General features: G+C 45.2%; 1 protein-coding gene across 16 annotated transcripts in view; it reads left to right on the top strand.

Moving 5' to 3' along the window:
* Positions 1–17,318, top strand: part of SEC31A (SEC31 homolog A, COPII coat complex component) — a 46,086-nt gene extending 28,768 nt beyond the window's left edge. For 2 of the 16 annotated variants that reach the window (XM_075033872.1, XM_075033843.1), the window contains 9 exons: positions 2,068–2,160; positions 2,829–2,958; positions 4,086–4,442; positions 7,938–7,985; positions 9,634–9,692; positions 11,853–12,125; positions 12,526–12,645; positions 15,563–15,634; positions 16,577–17,318. In XM_075033872.1, coding sequence (XP_074889973.1) covers positions 2,068–2,160; positions 2,829–2,958; positions 4,086–4,442; positions 7,938–7,985; positions 9,634–9,692; positions 11,853–12,125; positions 12,526–12,645; positions 15,563–15,634; positions 16,577–16,756 — 1,332 coding nt within the window. In that variant the 3' untranslated portion in view covers positions 16,757–17,318. Of the gene's footprint in view, positions 1–2,067; positions 2,161–2,828; positions 2,959–4,085; positions 4,443–6,346; positions 6,561–7,937; positions 7,986–9,633; positions 9,693–11,852; positions 12,126–12,525; positions 12,646–15,562; positions 15,635–16,576 lie in introns of those variants that run through there. The other 14 variants (XM_075033908.1, XM_075033880.1, XM_075033926.1 and 11 more) reach the window with 11 other exon arrangements.
* The last annotated feature ends 473 nt before the right edge of the window (positions 17,319–17,791 follow it).

Here is a 17,791-nt window from a genome sequence, read left to right as displayed (position 1 = left end):
TGAGCTCTGCCAGAAGAAAGACCTGGTGAGTATGGAACTAATAAAGGAGCTGGGGCCTGTGCAGGGAGGAAGAAGAGAAATGGCAGAGACAGATGCCCTGGTCTTATCTCTAGCCTGAGGATGACACTGCATCAGACCATGTTGGCCATCACTAGAGTGTGGTGCGGTGGGCAGCCCTGGCTGTATGCATGCTTAAAGAGCATTGCCAAGTCCCTAATCCCTCAGCACAGTGCTGGAGCTCATCTGGGCCTGCTCTACAGAGGGGCTCTGGGCTGGGCTTTTCTGAGAGCAGAGCTGTGTTAGTACTGCAGGTGTTCTCCTTACACAGAGGAGATTGGCACAAGCAGAGGCATGTCTCTGTCAGTGCTGCCCTTCAAGCACTGCCTGCCAGAAAAATGGGGGCAGGAAGGAAGAAGGGCTGAAAAGTGGGGGAGAGTTGGGCTTTGTTCTCTCCCTCTTGATGTCAACAATTGTGCGTACCTTCACCTTCTCTCCACAGTGTTAACAAGGTAGATTTCGGAAGGGACAAAGCCTTCATCCTGTTCATACAAGATTACTTTGCTAACGCTATTGCATATGATTTTAAATGCATCATTGTCAATAATTTACTGTTCTTTCCTGTGTCTTTGACCTTCCTCCTTGTAACCAATGAATTGCCTTGAGAAGCAATGCTGCAGATTTCCTGTTTGGCGATGGAAAATAGCAGCTGTCCTCTAGATGGCGTGATCTTAGCAATGCTTTTTAAACCAGAGTACCCTCTTTCTCCTACTGTTTCAGGAATGCCTCAAGCTATTTAAGCAATCCCTGCTCACTAATAAAAGTCTAGGTATATCACAACCCCACGAGCACACTGCGAGTGAGTTACCCCCTGTGTTCTTGGCTTTACAGGAGTTCATGCTCAGCAGGAAGGACTTGAAGGGACAGGTGCCATGTCAGAAAGGTGCCCAGCAGTATGCTGATGAACCAGAACGGAAAGAAATGACATATTTGAGTCTTAGGATACTTGTTTTATTTGACCTCCTTTTAAGAAAGTGTGTATGTAGGGCTTGTTCAAGATTGAGGCAGCCTTTGTTTAATTGCTGTCCCAAATAGGAACATGTATTTAAAACTTGGTTTCCTTTTAGCATAGGTTTTTGAACCCTCTTTTCATCTGAAAAAAACAGGCATGAAAAGGGATGGAAAAGTCTTTTAGATGACTCCAGTGATGAGTTATGGAGACATTAACAGTGGTTGTTGTACAGCTGACTGCACCATTAGCCCAGCACTGCGTGGGGTTAGAGATGGATAGACTGAAGCCAGCTGAGCCAACCAGGATTTCAGGGCTGCAGCTTTCCTTCTGACTGCACTCAGGTAGGGTGTCAGGCTCCTGACCCTGGCTGTGCATCCCACTGCTGGGCAGTATGCCCTCCTTGCTCAGAGATGTCATAGGCATAGGAGGTTCTTGGTTTCTGTCCAGTCAGAAAGGTAGTAGTAATCATATGGAACTGAAGGGCTTTGGAGTGGCAAAGAAGGAAGATAGAGCAAAGGAGCTGTGGGAGACTGGCTGGGAAGCAGTTGGCATTAAGATGTATGTTTGTGCATGTGCAAGAGCTGAGTATCAGATTTTAACCTTTTTTTTTAATTCCATCTTAAGCTTGATTTAAACAAGCTGCTTTTGTGTGAGGCAGTATGTTCGAATTTAACATGGAACTTGGGACTTCAAGCTGTGGTTAGTGATGCTCGGTGTCATGCAGTAGCCTGGGGGGAGCTTCTGCAATAGGAAAATGTGATGAAAGAGGCAGACCTGGCTCACTGGCACGTGTAACACTGCACTTGCTCCACAGCCTGTTGTAGCTGCGTCTCTGCTGTGCTTCGTCTTCACTCTGCAATTCACTTCAGCTCCAGTGCACAGTGATTTCGTGTGTCTTGAATGCACTCTTCCTTCTTCCTCTGCAATTTTATGGCTGTGTTACAAGTGCCAGCATGCAAACCTTTTTGTGTTCACTTCTTTGCATCTCGTTTTGTGAAACCCTTTAGACTTTTTTATTGTTTTGTTTTCCATGATTGGTATTTCTTTGTTCAATTCAGGTTAGAATTGCCCCTACTGTCACTACCTGGAGTAACAAAACTCCTACTGCCCTTCCCAGCCATCCTCCTGCAGGCTGTCCCTCTGACACACAGGTATAACCTTCATTATTCCTCTCTGAGCCCCTGCTCCACCCCAATATGTCCCCTGGTATAGTCTGTGTGCTTGACACAGTCTAGTATGGATAGACGGAAGGAGCAGCTTCCACGTATGTTGTGGTTTTGCTCCTCTGTGTCTCGTGTTACATTTATTTTTTTTTGCCAACACCCAGATGAACGGCTCTGGAATGCATTGAGTGGGAGCTCAGTGTGACCTGAGCCCCCCAGCCCTTGCCCCACACTGGAATATTTGAATTGTGATGATATTTTTCCTTTCCCTCTTTCCCATGGAAATTTGAAGCTTCAGAGTTAACGTTTAAGTTGTTTAGTTGAAAGCTGTGGATGACAGTGTGCTCTTAGACTGCCTGAAATAACAGGCAGCACTGGCAGGGGACCTATTCCTTGTGCAGGAAGGTATGTGCTGCTCTGCTGCTGCTGCTGAAGTCACTGCACACACAAGCTGTGCTTTCAGTGTTACACTGGGTGCCCTAAGGCACTGGAGTGTTTGGAGGCATTTGCCCCTGTGCTGGTGGCTCTTCCAGGGAATGTGGTTTCATTCCAATGTGAACTCATCATTTTGTTACAGTTCTGCTTCAGCACTGTATTACTGTTGCTGACTAAATCATATCTCTCCCTACCCTTTTTCCTGCAATCTTTTTTTACAGGGAGACAACCCACCTGCTCCAGGGTTTATCATGCCAGGTGCTGTTAACCCCAACATGCCACCGCAGCAAGCCACATCTTCCAATTACAGCATGTACTCACAAGCAGGGGCCTGGCCAACGTACCCGCAGAGTAAGTAGCAGCAGGTCCCCTCTCCCTCCCACCCAGGTGGGCCAGCCAGGTGATGAGGCCACATTTACCTGGGGATAGCCAGATCCCTCCTTGGGGTTGGGAGGGTTCAGACCAAGCCAGTCCCATGTTTCTTGGGGGCATGGGTGGGGAGGAAGCTCTTGAGATGACATCTGAGGATTGTCATTTCTTGGTGGGGTCCAGATATCAGGCACCCTCTGTCAGACACTGTCTCCTCTGCTGAGAAGGTGTCTGCCCACAGCTTTGAGACTCACTCCTCAGCTGGCCCTTCCCAAGGGTGTGCTGGGGTCAGAACAAGCCAGAACTCTAGTGTGAGTCCTGGAGAAGCAGCATGGACCTGGCAATGAGGGACCCAACTCATCTGTGTTTGGCTGGGCCACCCAGTTCTTATTGGGACTTCATGAAGATGGGAAAGGGGATGAGGAGACAAGGGCAGTAGTAGAGGTGAGTGAGGAAAGGGGGCAGAGCACTGACACACTCAAAGCAGGGGACTGAAGGTGCAGGCACTGGGGAGGAAAAAATGGGCATAGGTGGGCAGAGAAGAGGCAGTGAAGTTAAGCTGCAGAGCCCCCAGTGAAAGGCTGTGAGCTTGCGTTCACTTCCAGACTGCTGTTCACTTCCAGACTGCTGTTCACTTCCAGACTGCTGTTCACTTCCAGACTGCTGTTCACTTCCAGACTGCTGTTCACTTCCAGACTGCTGTTCACTTCCAGACTGCTGTTCACTTCCAGACTGCTGTTCACTTCCTTGGCCTAGGCTTTCCCTTTGTGCAAACCTGTGGCAGGCATTTCCCTTCCCTGAGAGGCACAGTGAGGGTTGCAGTGGTCCAGAAAACAGCCAGAGCAGGAGAGTCTGTGAGGGAGAATGGGAGTCCTTACAGCCAAGGTAGTCCTTTCTCTGCCTTCCCACTACCAGTGGCAGGCTGAGTTTTTGAGCAGTCCTGCAAGTGCAGGCAGGGTTGTGGGAGCCAGGAATTGGCTAGGCTGGTAAGTGGTTTGAGGGGGAAGGGGCAGGAAGAGAGGAGAGTCAAGTGCAGAAGGAAGCAGAGGCAGATGAAACCTTCTCTGTTATGAACTCACTGACTGAATGTCTTTTCTCCCTGTTTGTAGCATACCAGGCCACACAGCAGTACTCTTGTGGAACAGGGGGACCAGCTCTCTACCAGCCTCAGCAGCCTATCGCTGTCCCTTCTTCAGCCTCTTACCCAAACCCTGCCCCTAACACCACGACTCCCTACCTGCCCTCTGCCTCTGCCCATTCCGTGCCCTCCCCGCTCTACCCTGGGCAGCCTCAACCCTCCCCAACAAGCCTGAATCCCATCTCTTCCTTCCCTCTTCCTCCTTCTGCTGCATCCTTTCAGCATGGCAGGCCAGGACCTCCAGCAACTTCTGTGGCTTATGCATTACCTGCTGGACCAACAGGTACTCTGCCTGCAACCAGTGAACTTCCTGCATCCCAGAGAACAGGTCTGCGCTTGGACAGGGGGGCAGGCGGGGGGGGTGCTTTATTACTCACTCAGTTAAATGTGCACCTTTTCCTTGTGAATGCTCTGTACAAAGTTTGCGTTTGCTTAGAAGTCAATTCAAAGCATTTCTAAAACACATCTTCCCTGTGCATCTGGCAATAATATGGCTATGTTGCTGCGGTGAGCACTTGCTGAGCAGTGTGAACAGTCGTCTTTCTCTTGCAAGTGAGACCTTGCCACAAACACAGCTTTTGTCTTGCCCAAGACAGGATGCTACAGCATTGTCTTGCTATGAGGCTGTCATGTACTGTGGATGGATGGTGGCACGGTTTTAACCTTGTGAGGCTGGCATCAAAACCAGCTATGTGGCTGGAGAGCAAAATATAAAAATGAGGAATTTTTCCTAATCGCTACTGAGAAGGTGATCCCAATTCCCACAGAACAACTTTGCAAATGTAATTTCCCCCTGTGTCCCTGGTTTTTGAGCGGCATTTCAAGCCTGGGATTGGCAGTGTATTTAATTCAAACAGCATTTCCTGTGGCATCAGCTCACTTCCATTATTTTTTTCCTAACCGCTTAGTGTGATAGGATTTACTGTAGCTGTGAGTGCCTTAAAAGATAATCAGAAGTGATTTAGAAATGCTTTTACAGGTCTCTTTCCTGAATGTTCTTTAAAAGCGTGTGTGTGGCTGACACATGTAAAAGCATGTTTGAGCATGCATGGTGAGAGGGCATGCACTGAGTTGGGGCTCAATGTCTGCTTCTGACTATCTGGACATAACTGTTTGCCGTGGGACAGTGACCTCGCTTGTGATAACAAACCTGTCTCTTCACTTAGCAGCCTGTGAAACAAGAGCTTTGCTTATGTCAGACTATGCAGGAAGTATGAGTGGTCCTTTTCTAAACCTGGCCATAAACATACTTCACATCCAGTTGGTCCAGCTGGAGAGTCAAGGACCTGATCTGGGAAGTAGGCAGCAGAGGGAATATTGGGCACGATTTGAGGGATGTTCCAGGGATGCTGACTCAGCTGACAGGCCCGAATGACACCACTGTGACTCCCCCTCTCATTTTAAAAGTCTCTTAGGGGTGATGCAGTGCAGAAAACGCATATTGCTTATATCTTGGCAGCAGCAGTCCTATGAGTAGGTGCTCCTGGCATTCATGAGGCTAGGAGCCTACACCTCTCATGGTGTTGCCTTTACACACACGCTTATGTTTTGGGGAGAAATGGTCTTTTGCTCTGTAAAGAAATAGAGAGGACTAGTGTAGGGCAGCCACCGGGGCTTTTCCTTCCATCCTGCAGCCAGATTTGGTGTCCTCTCTGTTCTTGGAGATGCTGTACTGTGACCTCTCCTCACCCCATGTGGCAGGGCATGTCAAACTTGTATCTCTAAGCCAGAAGAATTATTAAATTGGACGGAGGAACAGGTGTTGGATAGGGTTCTAGGCCTGGGATATGAAGCAGCACATTGAAATTCAGACAGCATAGCTTCTGCACCTCCAAATAAATGCAAGGAACAAGAAAATTGTTTGTTCTTATCCATTTTACTACTCTACTTGCGTCACTGGCAGGCTCTTCAGATCTGTCACTTGCTAAGTTTCTTGCGTTGACAGTGAAGTGACATAGTCCATGTGGTGTGCTCAGAGAAGTGAAGCTCTGTACTCTGGACAATAGAAATTAGGGACATTAATGACAATACCAGTCGATATGTAAAATTGTGTAATCCACATAGACAGTAGTCTTAACACATCTTGCCTATGTCATTTTAATATCAGGGGAATTGAAGCAGTCGTTATCCACATTGCCTTGCCAGATTTCCTTACAAAATTAAGTTGTCCATACTAGGCTTTTTATAAAACTTTCTGAGAATTATCGGTGCTGCTTGTGTTTTTCCCAGCAGCTGTGGTGAGAAGGCAGCCAGTACAAAGTGTCAAACCTTCAGGAACCCAAACTTGGGCATCATCTCTGAATCCTGGCAAACACCAGCCTTGGGCTGAAATGCAGAGGTGGACTCCAGGGCATGGTGAGGTGCCGAGGCCATGTGGCTCATGCGTGTGGGCTGCTGGCATGCAACTGCTGCCTGCAGCTGGAGAACTATGGAAAAAAGATAAGAGGTATCTGAAGAGCACACTCTGTCCTCTTCCAGTTTTTAGATAACACCTTTTAAAAAACATATAAACAAGAAGGAAAAAAACCCTTGCTTTGTAAATGCAGAAATGACAGTGTACATGCTTAATATGCTTAACCACCAACATATTTTCCAGAGTAGCTGCACTGCTTAGTGAAGGATGCATTGGCATGAGATCCCATAGAACTACAGAAATCTGCAACCAGAAGTAGATCTCACCTATAACTCTTTGAATGTTCCAGTGCAGAGCATATAGTGATGCTGATCTTGGCTTTGAAGTGGTGTGCTTTTGTGTGTGGTGATGATCTAATCTGGGGACAGCATGTTTCACTTTGCAAATGTAATTCCTTTAGAGGTGGGGGTAAGGGAGGAAGGAAAAAAATATGTCAAATTTGAAGTTTTGAAAAGCACCTGACCTTTGAACTGGCTTGGACTTAAAAAGAAACAGTTCTGTAAATATCTTCTGGATTTTGCAAGTGCATGTAACATCAGTACATTAAGCTCTGCTTGGAGCTCCAGTAAGCAAGAAAAGCCCACATTTAATTTCATTTTCAACCTATCTCACTTTCTTTTGTGATAGATCTTTGAATCTGCTTTCAAGGGAGTTTTAATTTTCAGTCTTCTGAATCTTGTTTTAAGTTGTGATAGAGCAATTGTGAGCTTAAGGGAAGGGTTTCCACCAGAACTGTAAGTGCATCAGACCAACCCCAGGGAAAGGAGTTCTCATCCCTGACGTTCCTCTTCTCTTTGAAGTGCCAAAGGCTTTATTGGCTGTGTTTAGCCATTTCGGTTTGTTGCTCAGTCTGAGCAAGCAATGTCTTTTCACATGGGTGTGAAGCTGCTGTGTGAACATTCCTTTTTTTTTTTTTTTTTTTTTTTGCTTGGCTGGATGCAGTTGAGTGTACACCTTGATTTGAGGAAGTACTTGACGTCCACCTTGAAGTCAAGTACTTTAAGCATCTCCTGGAAAGATTTCTGGAATAGTAAAAAGACAGTGAGAAGATTGTTGCTGAGAGTAATGGTCTGTCAGCTGCACTGGCTGTTAGGAATAGAAAATGAGAACACTGGAAGAGATAAGAAAGTAGGCCAGGACGCTGCAACAATTGTTAGAAACAACTAGAAACACTGATTTACTGCATGGAAAGAGCAACAGGCTTGTTTTCAGGGAAGGTAGAGAAAAGCAGTTCCACAGGGTGGTTTGGACAAATGGCTTGTCTCTAAACTGGCGTTGTAATTAGGTTAGGCATTTTTTCTCCTAACTTCTTGTGCTTATTGAAACTAAATTGCTAATCAAAAATTACAGATCAACTGTTTTATTTTCAAAGAAAATCTTTTTTTAGTTCTCTTTGCATTTTATCTGCAGAAAGCCTACCAACTCAAGACCAGGCCTCTCCCTTCCCAGGTGAACTAGGTACCACGTAACCTGAAAATAATTATAGCCACTACATGAAATTAATTGAACAGACATCAATAATGCATATGTTCTTCAGAGAACATTAAGTGTGATGCTGTTTGCCCATTTAGACTTTAATCAAATCAATTTTTGATTCCTTAATTAAAACCAATAACAACAATATCTGGAGTTTTTAACCACAGAAACAAATGCCTGGGTTTCCTTTTTTTAAAGCAAATTGTTCCAGGAAATTAAAGCAGTAATAGTATGGGAGATTTTTCTTAACATGTTATCGCTATCAGCACTGCAGACATTAGACTTTCTATATCAGAAATACTCTAGGATTTTCTGGAAAGGGTGGAACAGAGGAGCCCTTGGGGCACATGGCTGTCTGGAGATGGCACTGCCTTTTGTTCAAGAGAAAGCAGATGTGAAAAGGGTTTTAAATTGTTTTTCATTTACCCCTTTAACATGCTCTGGATCTGGAACTTATTTAACAAAAGCTCGGGAGCAAATGAAATTTCAGATAAATTAAGCAAATTCTGCAGTGATGTTAAGCTCTGCTGTCTAAGGTGAATTCATCATCTGCTAAGTGAAAAACACTGTGGTGAAAAAGTCCATTGAGCAGGGATTTGGTTTTGTTGGCTTTTTGTGGCTTTGTGCAATAAATCCTGATTACTTGGCAAGGCCACAGTAATGCTGAGCTATAATGCTTTGGTCCTGATTACATGCGCTCTGTGATGAGATGTGGAGCTATTTCTAATGCACTGGTGTGAGCTTTTGTGTACAAATCTTGCAGCTGCATGGAGCGTGCTTTCTTGGAAGAGCAGAAGGTTTGGTACAGAACAACACTCCGGACTCTGAGTGAATCTGCTCAGACATCCTCTGTTTCTTCCAGTTTCAAACAAATTGCCCTTGGTGCAAAAAGCTAGATCTTGCCACCTTGCTCCAGCAGCTGTGCTCTGCTTTTGGGACACAAAGCACCCATAAATATGCTGTAGCTGGCAGGGGAAACCTGATTTTATGGCTCCTTGTGTGTCCAGGGTGGTTGGGTGAATCTGGCCTGAAATGTTTAAGGCTCCTGTTGCCTCATTTACCTCTTCTTTCTGTGTTGTGTTGCTGGGGAACACGTCTTAACTGTCATGTATAAATCCATCGCAGGATGCAATCATGAGTTCAAAACCAGTTCTCATTTCTTCTCATATCATACAGATGGGAGAATCTTTCACCGGTAACTGAAACTGTCTTCACATATACAGTCTGTGTAGCAGAACTGTTTTTGGCATGGTAGGCAACTGCCTGCCCCTTCAAAGGGGGCATGTCTGCTCAAAGATTTTTTTTTTTCCTGCAAGAGAAGAAAAAGTTAATTATTAAAAAAAAAAAAGGAATCAACTTCTGTCAAACTTGAGAACAGTTGGTCAAGATGCCAAACCTGTGCAGTGGGCGCAGAGCCCAAAGAGTCTGATGGATGGGGTGTTGGGATGCTCTGGCTAGCACAGGAGCTGTTCTGGTCCCCAGTGAAGGGCAGAGGAGCAGGCAGCTGAGGACAGGCTCTGCCAAGCCCCTGCCAGCAGAGCTGTGGCAGGGAGATAGCCCAGCTGAGCTCAAGAAAGCATCACTACCCTCCTCTGAGGTACTTATGGTCTCTGTTTTCTTTCTGTTACAGGGCCTCAGAATGGCTGGAATGACCCTCCTGCCCTGAACAGAGCTGCCAAGAAGAAGAAGGTAATCTAGGAAATCCTGTCTCAACACAATTGAGTGCTGATCACTTGAAAAGTAGTAACTTAAGCTGCTCCTGGGAAACGTATTGGCAGGAGAAGGAAAAAGAAGGGTTAGCAGCAAACAAAAGCTGCACCTCATGAGCAGAAATGGCCTTTATGCCTCTCCAGTGTGCATTATCTTTCTCAAAATATTTAAGCCTCTAAAGAGACAGTGGCTTTTTGCTAAAGTTGTGGTTGTTAATAACAACATTGATCCTGGTTTGAGGGAAGAAAATACCTCAGACTATTTTCATCTGCAGTAAAGCTGATGAGTTTTGCAGGAGATGATACTTAGGCGAAATGATGAGGCTGTGCAAATTGTTATAGATTACTGACTTTGCTGGAGCTGAAAGCAATTTATCCTGATTAAGGGTTTGACCCTGAGAGATCTGCTAAGAGTAAGACAATTTTTGTGATGGAGACAATGTAGTTTTGTAAAACGGTTTTAGATTGCAGCAGGACAGAATAACTGGGGACGCTTGGTGCAAAGTGAGCCTTTTCATCCCTTGGTGCTGCTGTAGTCTTGCGTATCTCCACAGCAGCAAGTGTCATCCACTGCTCGCTGATCCTGGTGCATTTGGGAAGCAAGAGTTAGTCTGGAGTGTGTAAAGCATGGGGAGAAAAAAAAAAAAGTTGGACCAGGCAAGTTAAGGTCTAGGTGAAGGTTAAGGCAGAAGTCTCCTTTACCCTTCGGATTTTGGTGTCTGCAGTTCAAGATGAAGAAGCTTTTGGGGGATGGATAGGGGATACTTTGTGTGCTCCTGAGTGCTGGGATGTTTGTTGCACAGCAGCTGGCATGCTGCCTTTTGGGCCTTCAGGCTCTTAAGTAAAAGGAGGGAAGTTGTCAGTGAGAATAGCTGCTGGACCTGAGAGCTCAAGAAGCAGTCTTCTGCAAACAGGGTTTTTGCTACTGCTGTGTGTGTGTGTGTCACAGCCAGAACTTCTGCTATAGCTAGGGTTTGAGGGTTGGCTCCCTTCTAAATGAGGAGTTGTGTTTGTTGCATTCCCTGTTGGGTATTTAACAAACCTCTGTCAGAAATTTTTCTATGTTTGTTTCCCTTATGTCCACTGTATGTTGCGGTTTAGGATATTATAAAATGACTCATTACATGGACTGTTGTAAAATAGAAGAACCATCTGGCATTTCAAGCCACAGCATAACTTGCAATTGTTTTCTACCTAAGAACTTATCCACCACTCAAAAGTTTATTGTTGTGATTCATTGCTTTTATAACTGACTTTGGTGCTGCATTGGGAATATTTTTCTTGCTGTGCCAAACCACTAGCTTAATTCTGGCATCATTCATTCAGGGTTCTGTAATCTTTCCTTTTTTTCTATGCATGCCCAAAGAAATGTATGTCTTCCCATGGGAGCTCTTTCTTTTGTTTGGATTACTGTATGATGCATAGCAGAGGCCAGTAGCTCATTCTGTTGTTTCTTCCCTCTACCAAATGGTTCCGAAATGCCCCTGTGTAAAGACTGGCAGATGCTTAGGGATGAATCTGAAATGCGCTCATAATCTGTCTTAGCACAAACCTGTTTGCCAGAAGCTTGAAAGGCTTTCAGAAGCTTTATTGTTGTGTGTTGCTAGCTGTGACCTGTGTACTGCACAGACAAAAAAAATGTACCCTTGAAAGTGAGACATAAAAATCTAAATATAATGACCCAATAGTAAGAATAGATGTAGGCGTGTGTTAGTTTTCATTAGTGCAACTCTTCTGTTAGTGCTGGTCTGCCAAACCTCTGGTTTGTGCCCTTAGCAGAAGGAGAGTGGCTCTGATTTGAGGTGGCTGTAATCAGCTCTTGTGGCCAGCTGCAGGCTGGGCAAGCTGCTCCTGCCCTGCACGGGCAGGAGGACAGGCAGAGTGCACAGGACTGGTAACACTGGAGGATATTACTGCACCAGGGCACTTCTTACTGTGCAGCTGCAGCCAGAGGAATACGTTTGTTTAGCCACCGTGAAATGCTGTATTGCCTACCCATTATTTCTATATTCTGGGGGCTCAGCACTCTGCTTGGCAGAGCTCTCAATTGCTGCGGGTTGGGAAGTCTGTAGGAGCTGCATATTGTGCTCTGCCTGCGGCAGCCATGGCAGCATAAATGCACTGTTTGTTTTTTCCCCAGGTCCCTGATAACTTCCTGCCCCCGGTTCCCATCACCTCCCCCATCATGAACCCGCTGGCAGATCCACAGTCTCAGATGCAGCAGCCTCCGGCTCCAGCACCACCCACAGCTGCACCCAGCTTCCAGCCTCCGCACCTCCCTGCAGGACAGCTGGTGCTGCAGGGTGGCTACCCACCTGCTTCCCAGCCCCTGGGGCCATGCATCATGCCACCCGCTGTTTCCAAACCCAGCACAGAGGGGGCCCCTGGGGCCCCAATTGGCAATGCCATCCAGGTAATGTAGCCCCAGCACTGCATGTTTTTTGTTTGTACATCAGCAGAGCCCTGCAGCCTGGGATCCTGTTGTCCAGGCATTTCTAGTACCTCCAAAGTGTACTGCAGAGTTTTTAGTTGCTAGTTTTGCACCATGCTGGCATTTTGCTACTGTAGTCTCCGCCTAGACACTACCTCTTTGCAGTTAATGCTCTAGTTTGTGTGGACCAACAAGCTGCTTCCTTCTGTAACTTCACAGCTCTTCAGAGGGAGCAACAGCAGATGCTGATAATGTCACCTCCACGCACCCACAGGGAAGAAATAGGAATTGTGCCAACCTGGTTAATAATGCCACTTGGTTTAGTTGAAAATTACATGTGGTCACAGTGACCTGGAAAAGCCTCACCTGCTCTGTTTCTCAGCATGTGCAGGCACTCCCAACAGAGAAGATCACAAAGAAGCCCATCCCTGACGAGCACCTTATTCTGAAAACTACATTTGAAGCTCTTATCCAGAGGTGCCTGCTGTCTGCCTCTGATCCGGTAGGTCTTTGTGGTGTTCCCAGCCTCTTGTTTGGGTGAATGAGCTGGTACCTGCAGCACAGCTAGCCATCACAGCCTCTCCTGAGATGGCTTCTTCCTTCTAAAGGCTGCTTCAAGCAGCCACAATCAATGTGTAGAAAAGCCATATGCACATAGGATGTGGCAATTTGGGGCCAGAGCACAGCACAGTTGCCTGAGCACTTGGACTCTGGTCCTTATAGCGGGCAGCGCATGATGGTGCTGTTTATGGGCAGGGAATTAACCCATTGCAGCCTCCTCTGCTGTTCTGAGGAGGGTTGGAATTGGTTACAGTTGAGGTTTTGATGTTGATGGTTTTAAAAAAATAGAGTTAAAAATTCTAAAACCTTCAGAAAGGGCTGTCCTTCCTTCACCTGAGAGTGTGATCACTGTGGAGGCATGCCCTGCACATTTGCTTAACTGCTTCTTATAATTCAGAGCAGGAAGCAGCTGGTATTATGCCACGTGTGAGCCAAGGCTCACATACGTGAGTACATGCCTTGGATTTTGATCTGTGATTTGTGATTTCTGATAGCAAACTCATTTCAAAAGGAAACAATGGGCAGCAGAGAAGTGGAAGGTTATGAGCTTTAACATGACCACTGGAGCTGGATAGGAAAAACATTTCCTGTGGCAGTCAGTACTTCGTAAATGAGCCATCTGTCTCAAAGCTTCTCATTTATTTCCAATGGTCAGTAAATAACACTCTATCCCAAAGCCCAGATGCTGACTATTCAGCTCATGCCTGCCACATGCTGAAAGGTGGATGATGAAAGACAGGCTGGTTGTGTGCAGAGGGCGTTGTGCGCTGAATGTGCTTGGTCAGCAGCACAGCCTCACGTTCCTGTTAGGGTGACTGGGAGCTGAGCTGTCTGAGGGCTCTGTGGCAATGGCTGTGGGAGTATATTGGGCATTCGGTGTCGCTTCTGTCTTATGTCCACTGTACAATTTCAGCTGGCTCTGTGGTTTAGACTTGACATTTGCATGTACATACTCCTTTCCCCTGTGGGTCTCAGCCCAGCAGTTTCAGGGTGGACTTGCCCATGTACTCCTTTACAGAAGCTTTCTGAGGCCATAGACCTTTCTTTGGACAGACCTCATAAGGTTCAGCAGCATTCAATGGCTCAAAATCCTTTCTTTAAAGGTTAGGCTGTGTAGAATGCAGGGATAGAAGTAATATACTGCATGGACCCTTTGACCTTTTCTTCCTCTGAGTGCTCCTCCCAGATACACAAAGAAGGCAAAAGCATTCAGTTCACGTCTGCATCCAGGGATTGCTCTTCTGCTCTGCCAACACATTTTGCTTGCTTCTTGTTAAGTCTCTTTGATTTTCTTAGGCAGAGCAAGTGTTTGCGGCATGCAGTGCTGAGACACACCGCCCTGACTGTATGCATCAGTTATTGTCAGAACAAGTGCAGACACTACTCTGTTATTACATTCTAAAGGGGGAAATGGGAACAGGAAGCAAAGAGTGAGGAGAACAACCAGTTTGCACTTCTTCCACCTAATTTCCTTTGGCTGGAGAGATGTCTTGCTGTTTACTAAACACAATTTGTTCCTCTTTGCCCTAGTTGGCCATCTGTAAAATGAAAGTAGCGTGTATGTCTTTTCACAGGTTTTGAAACAAATGTTCTGAAGTCATGTATCTGAGAGAGTTAGCGAGTCCAAAAGAATTAGCCAGTTTCTTATCTGTTCCTCCTGGTGTACTTTTTCCTTATTTGTCTCAGTTCCTTGACATATAACTACTGCTGAGGGGTTTTCCACACATAGCCTGAGATCCATGTGCTGTGTTCTCCTTTATGTCCTTTGCCATCCGAACAGCTTTCCCTAATTTCTAGCACAGCAGGCAGCCACAAGTCTGCCTTTACCCCTGAGCTAGAGCATTCCCATAGGCTTTGTTATTGTCTCTCTGGGCAATTGTTTAATCCAGGGAAACATCTTCCATTTGCCAGGGGAAATGGCACTATCCTAAGTGAAGATAGATTGATGTGCATACTGATTTAGGAGGAAGTTTCATTACTCTTGTGCACTGATAGGATTTCTACTGCTGTTGACCACCTTCTTTTTTGTGCTTCTGTAATTGTAACCTTGATGCTTTATTACTGTTTTGTTATTCTGGATTAAAATCTTCAATTTCTGTAGCTGTTTGTCTAAAAAAAAAAAAAAAAAAAGGTGGATAAAAATGCATTTCTCCAGCAGCTGCTGTGGCACTGCCGGTGGAATATACTGGAGTTACTTTAAGAGCCTGTGGTGGCAAAATAATTCCAGACACATCAATGGGTGGTTTACTCTCTATAAAATCATGGAAGCACAAAGGATCTGTAAGGACAGTTTGGGTTAGGCTACTAGTTTTTCTTTTGGCAGTAACAACTTAACAAATGCCTGTTTTTACTAATCACCTAATGAAAAATATAATGAGGATTTGCCATAAATGATGACTGAGTTGTACATACTTAGACTTCAGTGACTGCATGTGCCCTTACACTGTCATTGATGTTGCTGGATACTTGATTCCAGTAATAACTTTATCCAGCTATCATTAGGCTTTGCCAGTAAACCCTAGAAAAAAATTCATGCTGCAACTCAGAGTTCTGTTACTTTCCATATCAGTTATACCAGTGGGTTTTACAAATGACCAGTGGCTTTTGGGATGCACCCTTACAGTTCACCATTCTGTGTAGCTAACTGGAGTGGTTACATGCAGAGAACTGCAGTCATATCACGTGGTCTTTCCTACCAAAATCGGGGGAGAAAAGTACAGAGCAAAGAATTCAAATGATGTATTAGGAAAATATTGAGAAAGGAATTTTGTGTGCTGCATGGACCTCTTTGCAATGCTATCAGATCAGTATGGTGTTCTTTAAATCACTGTGTTTTAATATATTTATTTCTCTTTCAGCAAACTAAGAGGAAACTAGATGATGCAAATAAACGCCTGGAGTTTCTATATGACAAACTTAGGGAACAGACAGTAAGTTCTGTTTTATGTTTCCCCTTACACCCCATCATATACTGCAGGTATGGCCAAGAACTTCATCAGTGGTGTGGACCCTGCTGCAATATGTAAAAGGTGCTTGTTCCTTCTTTGGAAGTGTGCTTCAAATCAATATATTGTATGTTTCCATGCATTTCCCAGAAACAGCTAGGTAGAGTGCTTGGCCCCAAGTGCCTGTACAGACTTTACAGTGTTTTGGGGTCATGTCCTGAGTTTTATTGTGCTGTGCAGGGACTGTGCTGAGCCAAAGAGCAGATCTCCTTGCAGTAGGTGCTGGATGAATGCATCAGCAGGGTCCCTGGCCCCAGGTGCTAGCAGAATGAGCCAACACAGCAAGTTCCCCCACTCTCAGCATGAAGTGAGACACACGCAGCAAAAAAAAAAGCAGAAGATTTAGATGTTGGAGGTTCACTGACTTCACTGGAAGGCAGATGTGCAAGTACTCTTGAAGATCTGGTAATTTTTCCAAAGCCTTCCAGGAGGTCTGTGGTAGACTGGGCTTAGATCTCTTAGTACCTTAGGATTAGAGTGGTGTGATCCTGTCATTGTCAGACCATCTTTGCTGAGCAATTAACTTTACCCCAAAGGCATAAAAGCTCAGTAGGTTTTTCATGTGCTAGTCTGTCACAGCAGGTCTCCTGCCTCAGGGAATTGCATCCAGGAGCTGGTAGTGAAGGCTTGCAGGGCTTTGCAGTACTGCAGAGAAGGTATGTTCTTGTTGAAGTCTGCTTTTAGACTTCCCAGTGACTGTTCCCAATGTGGCGCAGCTCTGAAGATGTCTGCCTTTAAAGAAAGGAACTAATTGCTGCACCTTCCTGAGGGCCAAGTGTTACACTCAGGACTTCTGTTTTTCTAGCACTAGTGTATTGTGCTGGTTTTTTTCTTTTTGCTTACCTGCCTTGCCTGGCTTCCTTGCAGCTCTCTCCAACCATCATTAGCGGTTTGCACAACATTGTGAAGAGCATTGAAACCCACAACTACCAGGAAGGACTGAACATCCACACGCACATAGTCAGCACTAGCAACTTCAGCGAGACCTCTGCTTTCATGCCCGTTCTGAAAGTTGTCCTCACCCAGGCCAATAAGCTGGGTGTTTGAAGTAACCCTGCATTTGCAAAGCCTTGACGGTTGCTTTTCCAAAGAAGTGCATTTCTACAGCAAATATGCAGGAAATGGACCAAATGCTAGTCCTTATGGCATGTGGCACTAGAGCGCTGACAAATGGCATTACACTTTCCCTGCAAAATACTTCATTCTAGGAGGGCTGTGGAGCCCTGGTGCTTTTCTTTTTATTTTAATCCTTTTCCTATCCCTAATGATTCTTGTCTACAAATAGTATATTTAATGGATGATGCCCAATATTGTCAATTTTTAGATGCATGTTATACTGCTGATCGGTGGCTTTTAATAACAGATGTATGTGTTAAAACAACAAGATAGGTTGTGTATCAGACCCTAAAACAGATTACTCCCTTCCACCCCCCTGTTCCTTACCCACCAGATTAAAGAGTCTGATTGTATTATAACTGTATTTGGTCTTTTATTTTATGAAGCTGCTTGCAGTTCTGTTATTACAATTTACATGTTAAATAGCTTAAATTTGCACTGGGGCAAATGAGCAAAATAAAGGCTAACGTGGTATTTTCAATAAATGTTAATTTATTAAAATGTGTCTTTATGAAGTGCAACTTAGACATTTTGAACCTGGAGTACAGTGGAGTGGCTTTCTGTTGTGTCCTAGTTGTGAGGATATTTTTTTCTCCATGCTCATTGCTAAAAGCTCTGTTTAACATTTATAGTGAGAGATTTACATTTCAAGGAAAAGTTTAGCAAGGATTCTGAACACATCTCTGTATTTTTAAAAGCTAACAGTAATGCAGAGTGGTTTAGGCCACCCATACAGAGGCACTGATATTTAGTGTGTAAACAAGGTGTAAATTGTTTCTTGCAATCCCCTGAACCTGGAGATTGCTGCCTCTGCTGCACTGCTTACCACTGCGAGGGCATGCTGCGCTGTGAAACTGCAAGCTTGCTTCTGCTGGCCATTAGGAAGTTGGGTCAGGCGAGTTTCACAGCATGCTGTCCTTTCCTGTGGCACAGCTGGAGTTGGCTTTGAGTTTTAAAAATTTGAAA

The sequence above is a fragment of the Buteo buteo genome, chromosome 1, assembly GCF_964188355.1.
Source record: "Buteo buteo chromosome 1, bButBut1.hap1.1, whole genome shotgun sequence".
NCBI lineage: Eukaryota > Metazoa > Chordata > Aves > Accipitriformes > Accipitridae > Buteo > Buteo buteo.
This window is presented reverse-complemented; position numbering and strand designations above follow the sequence as displayed.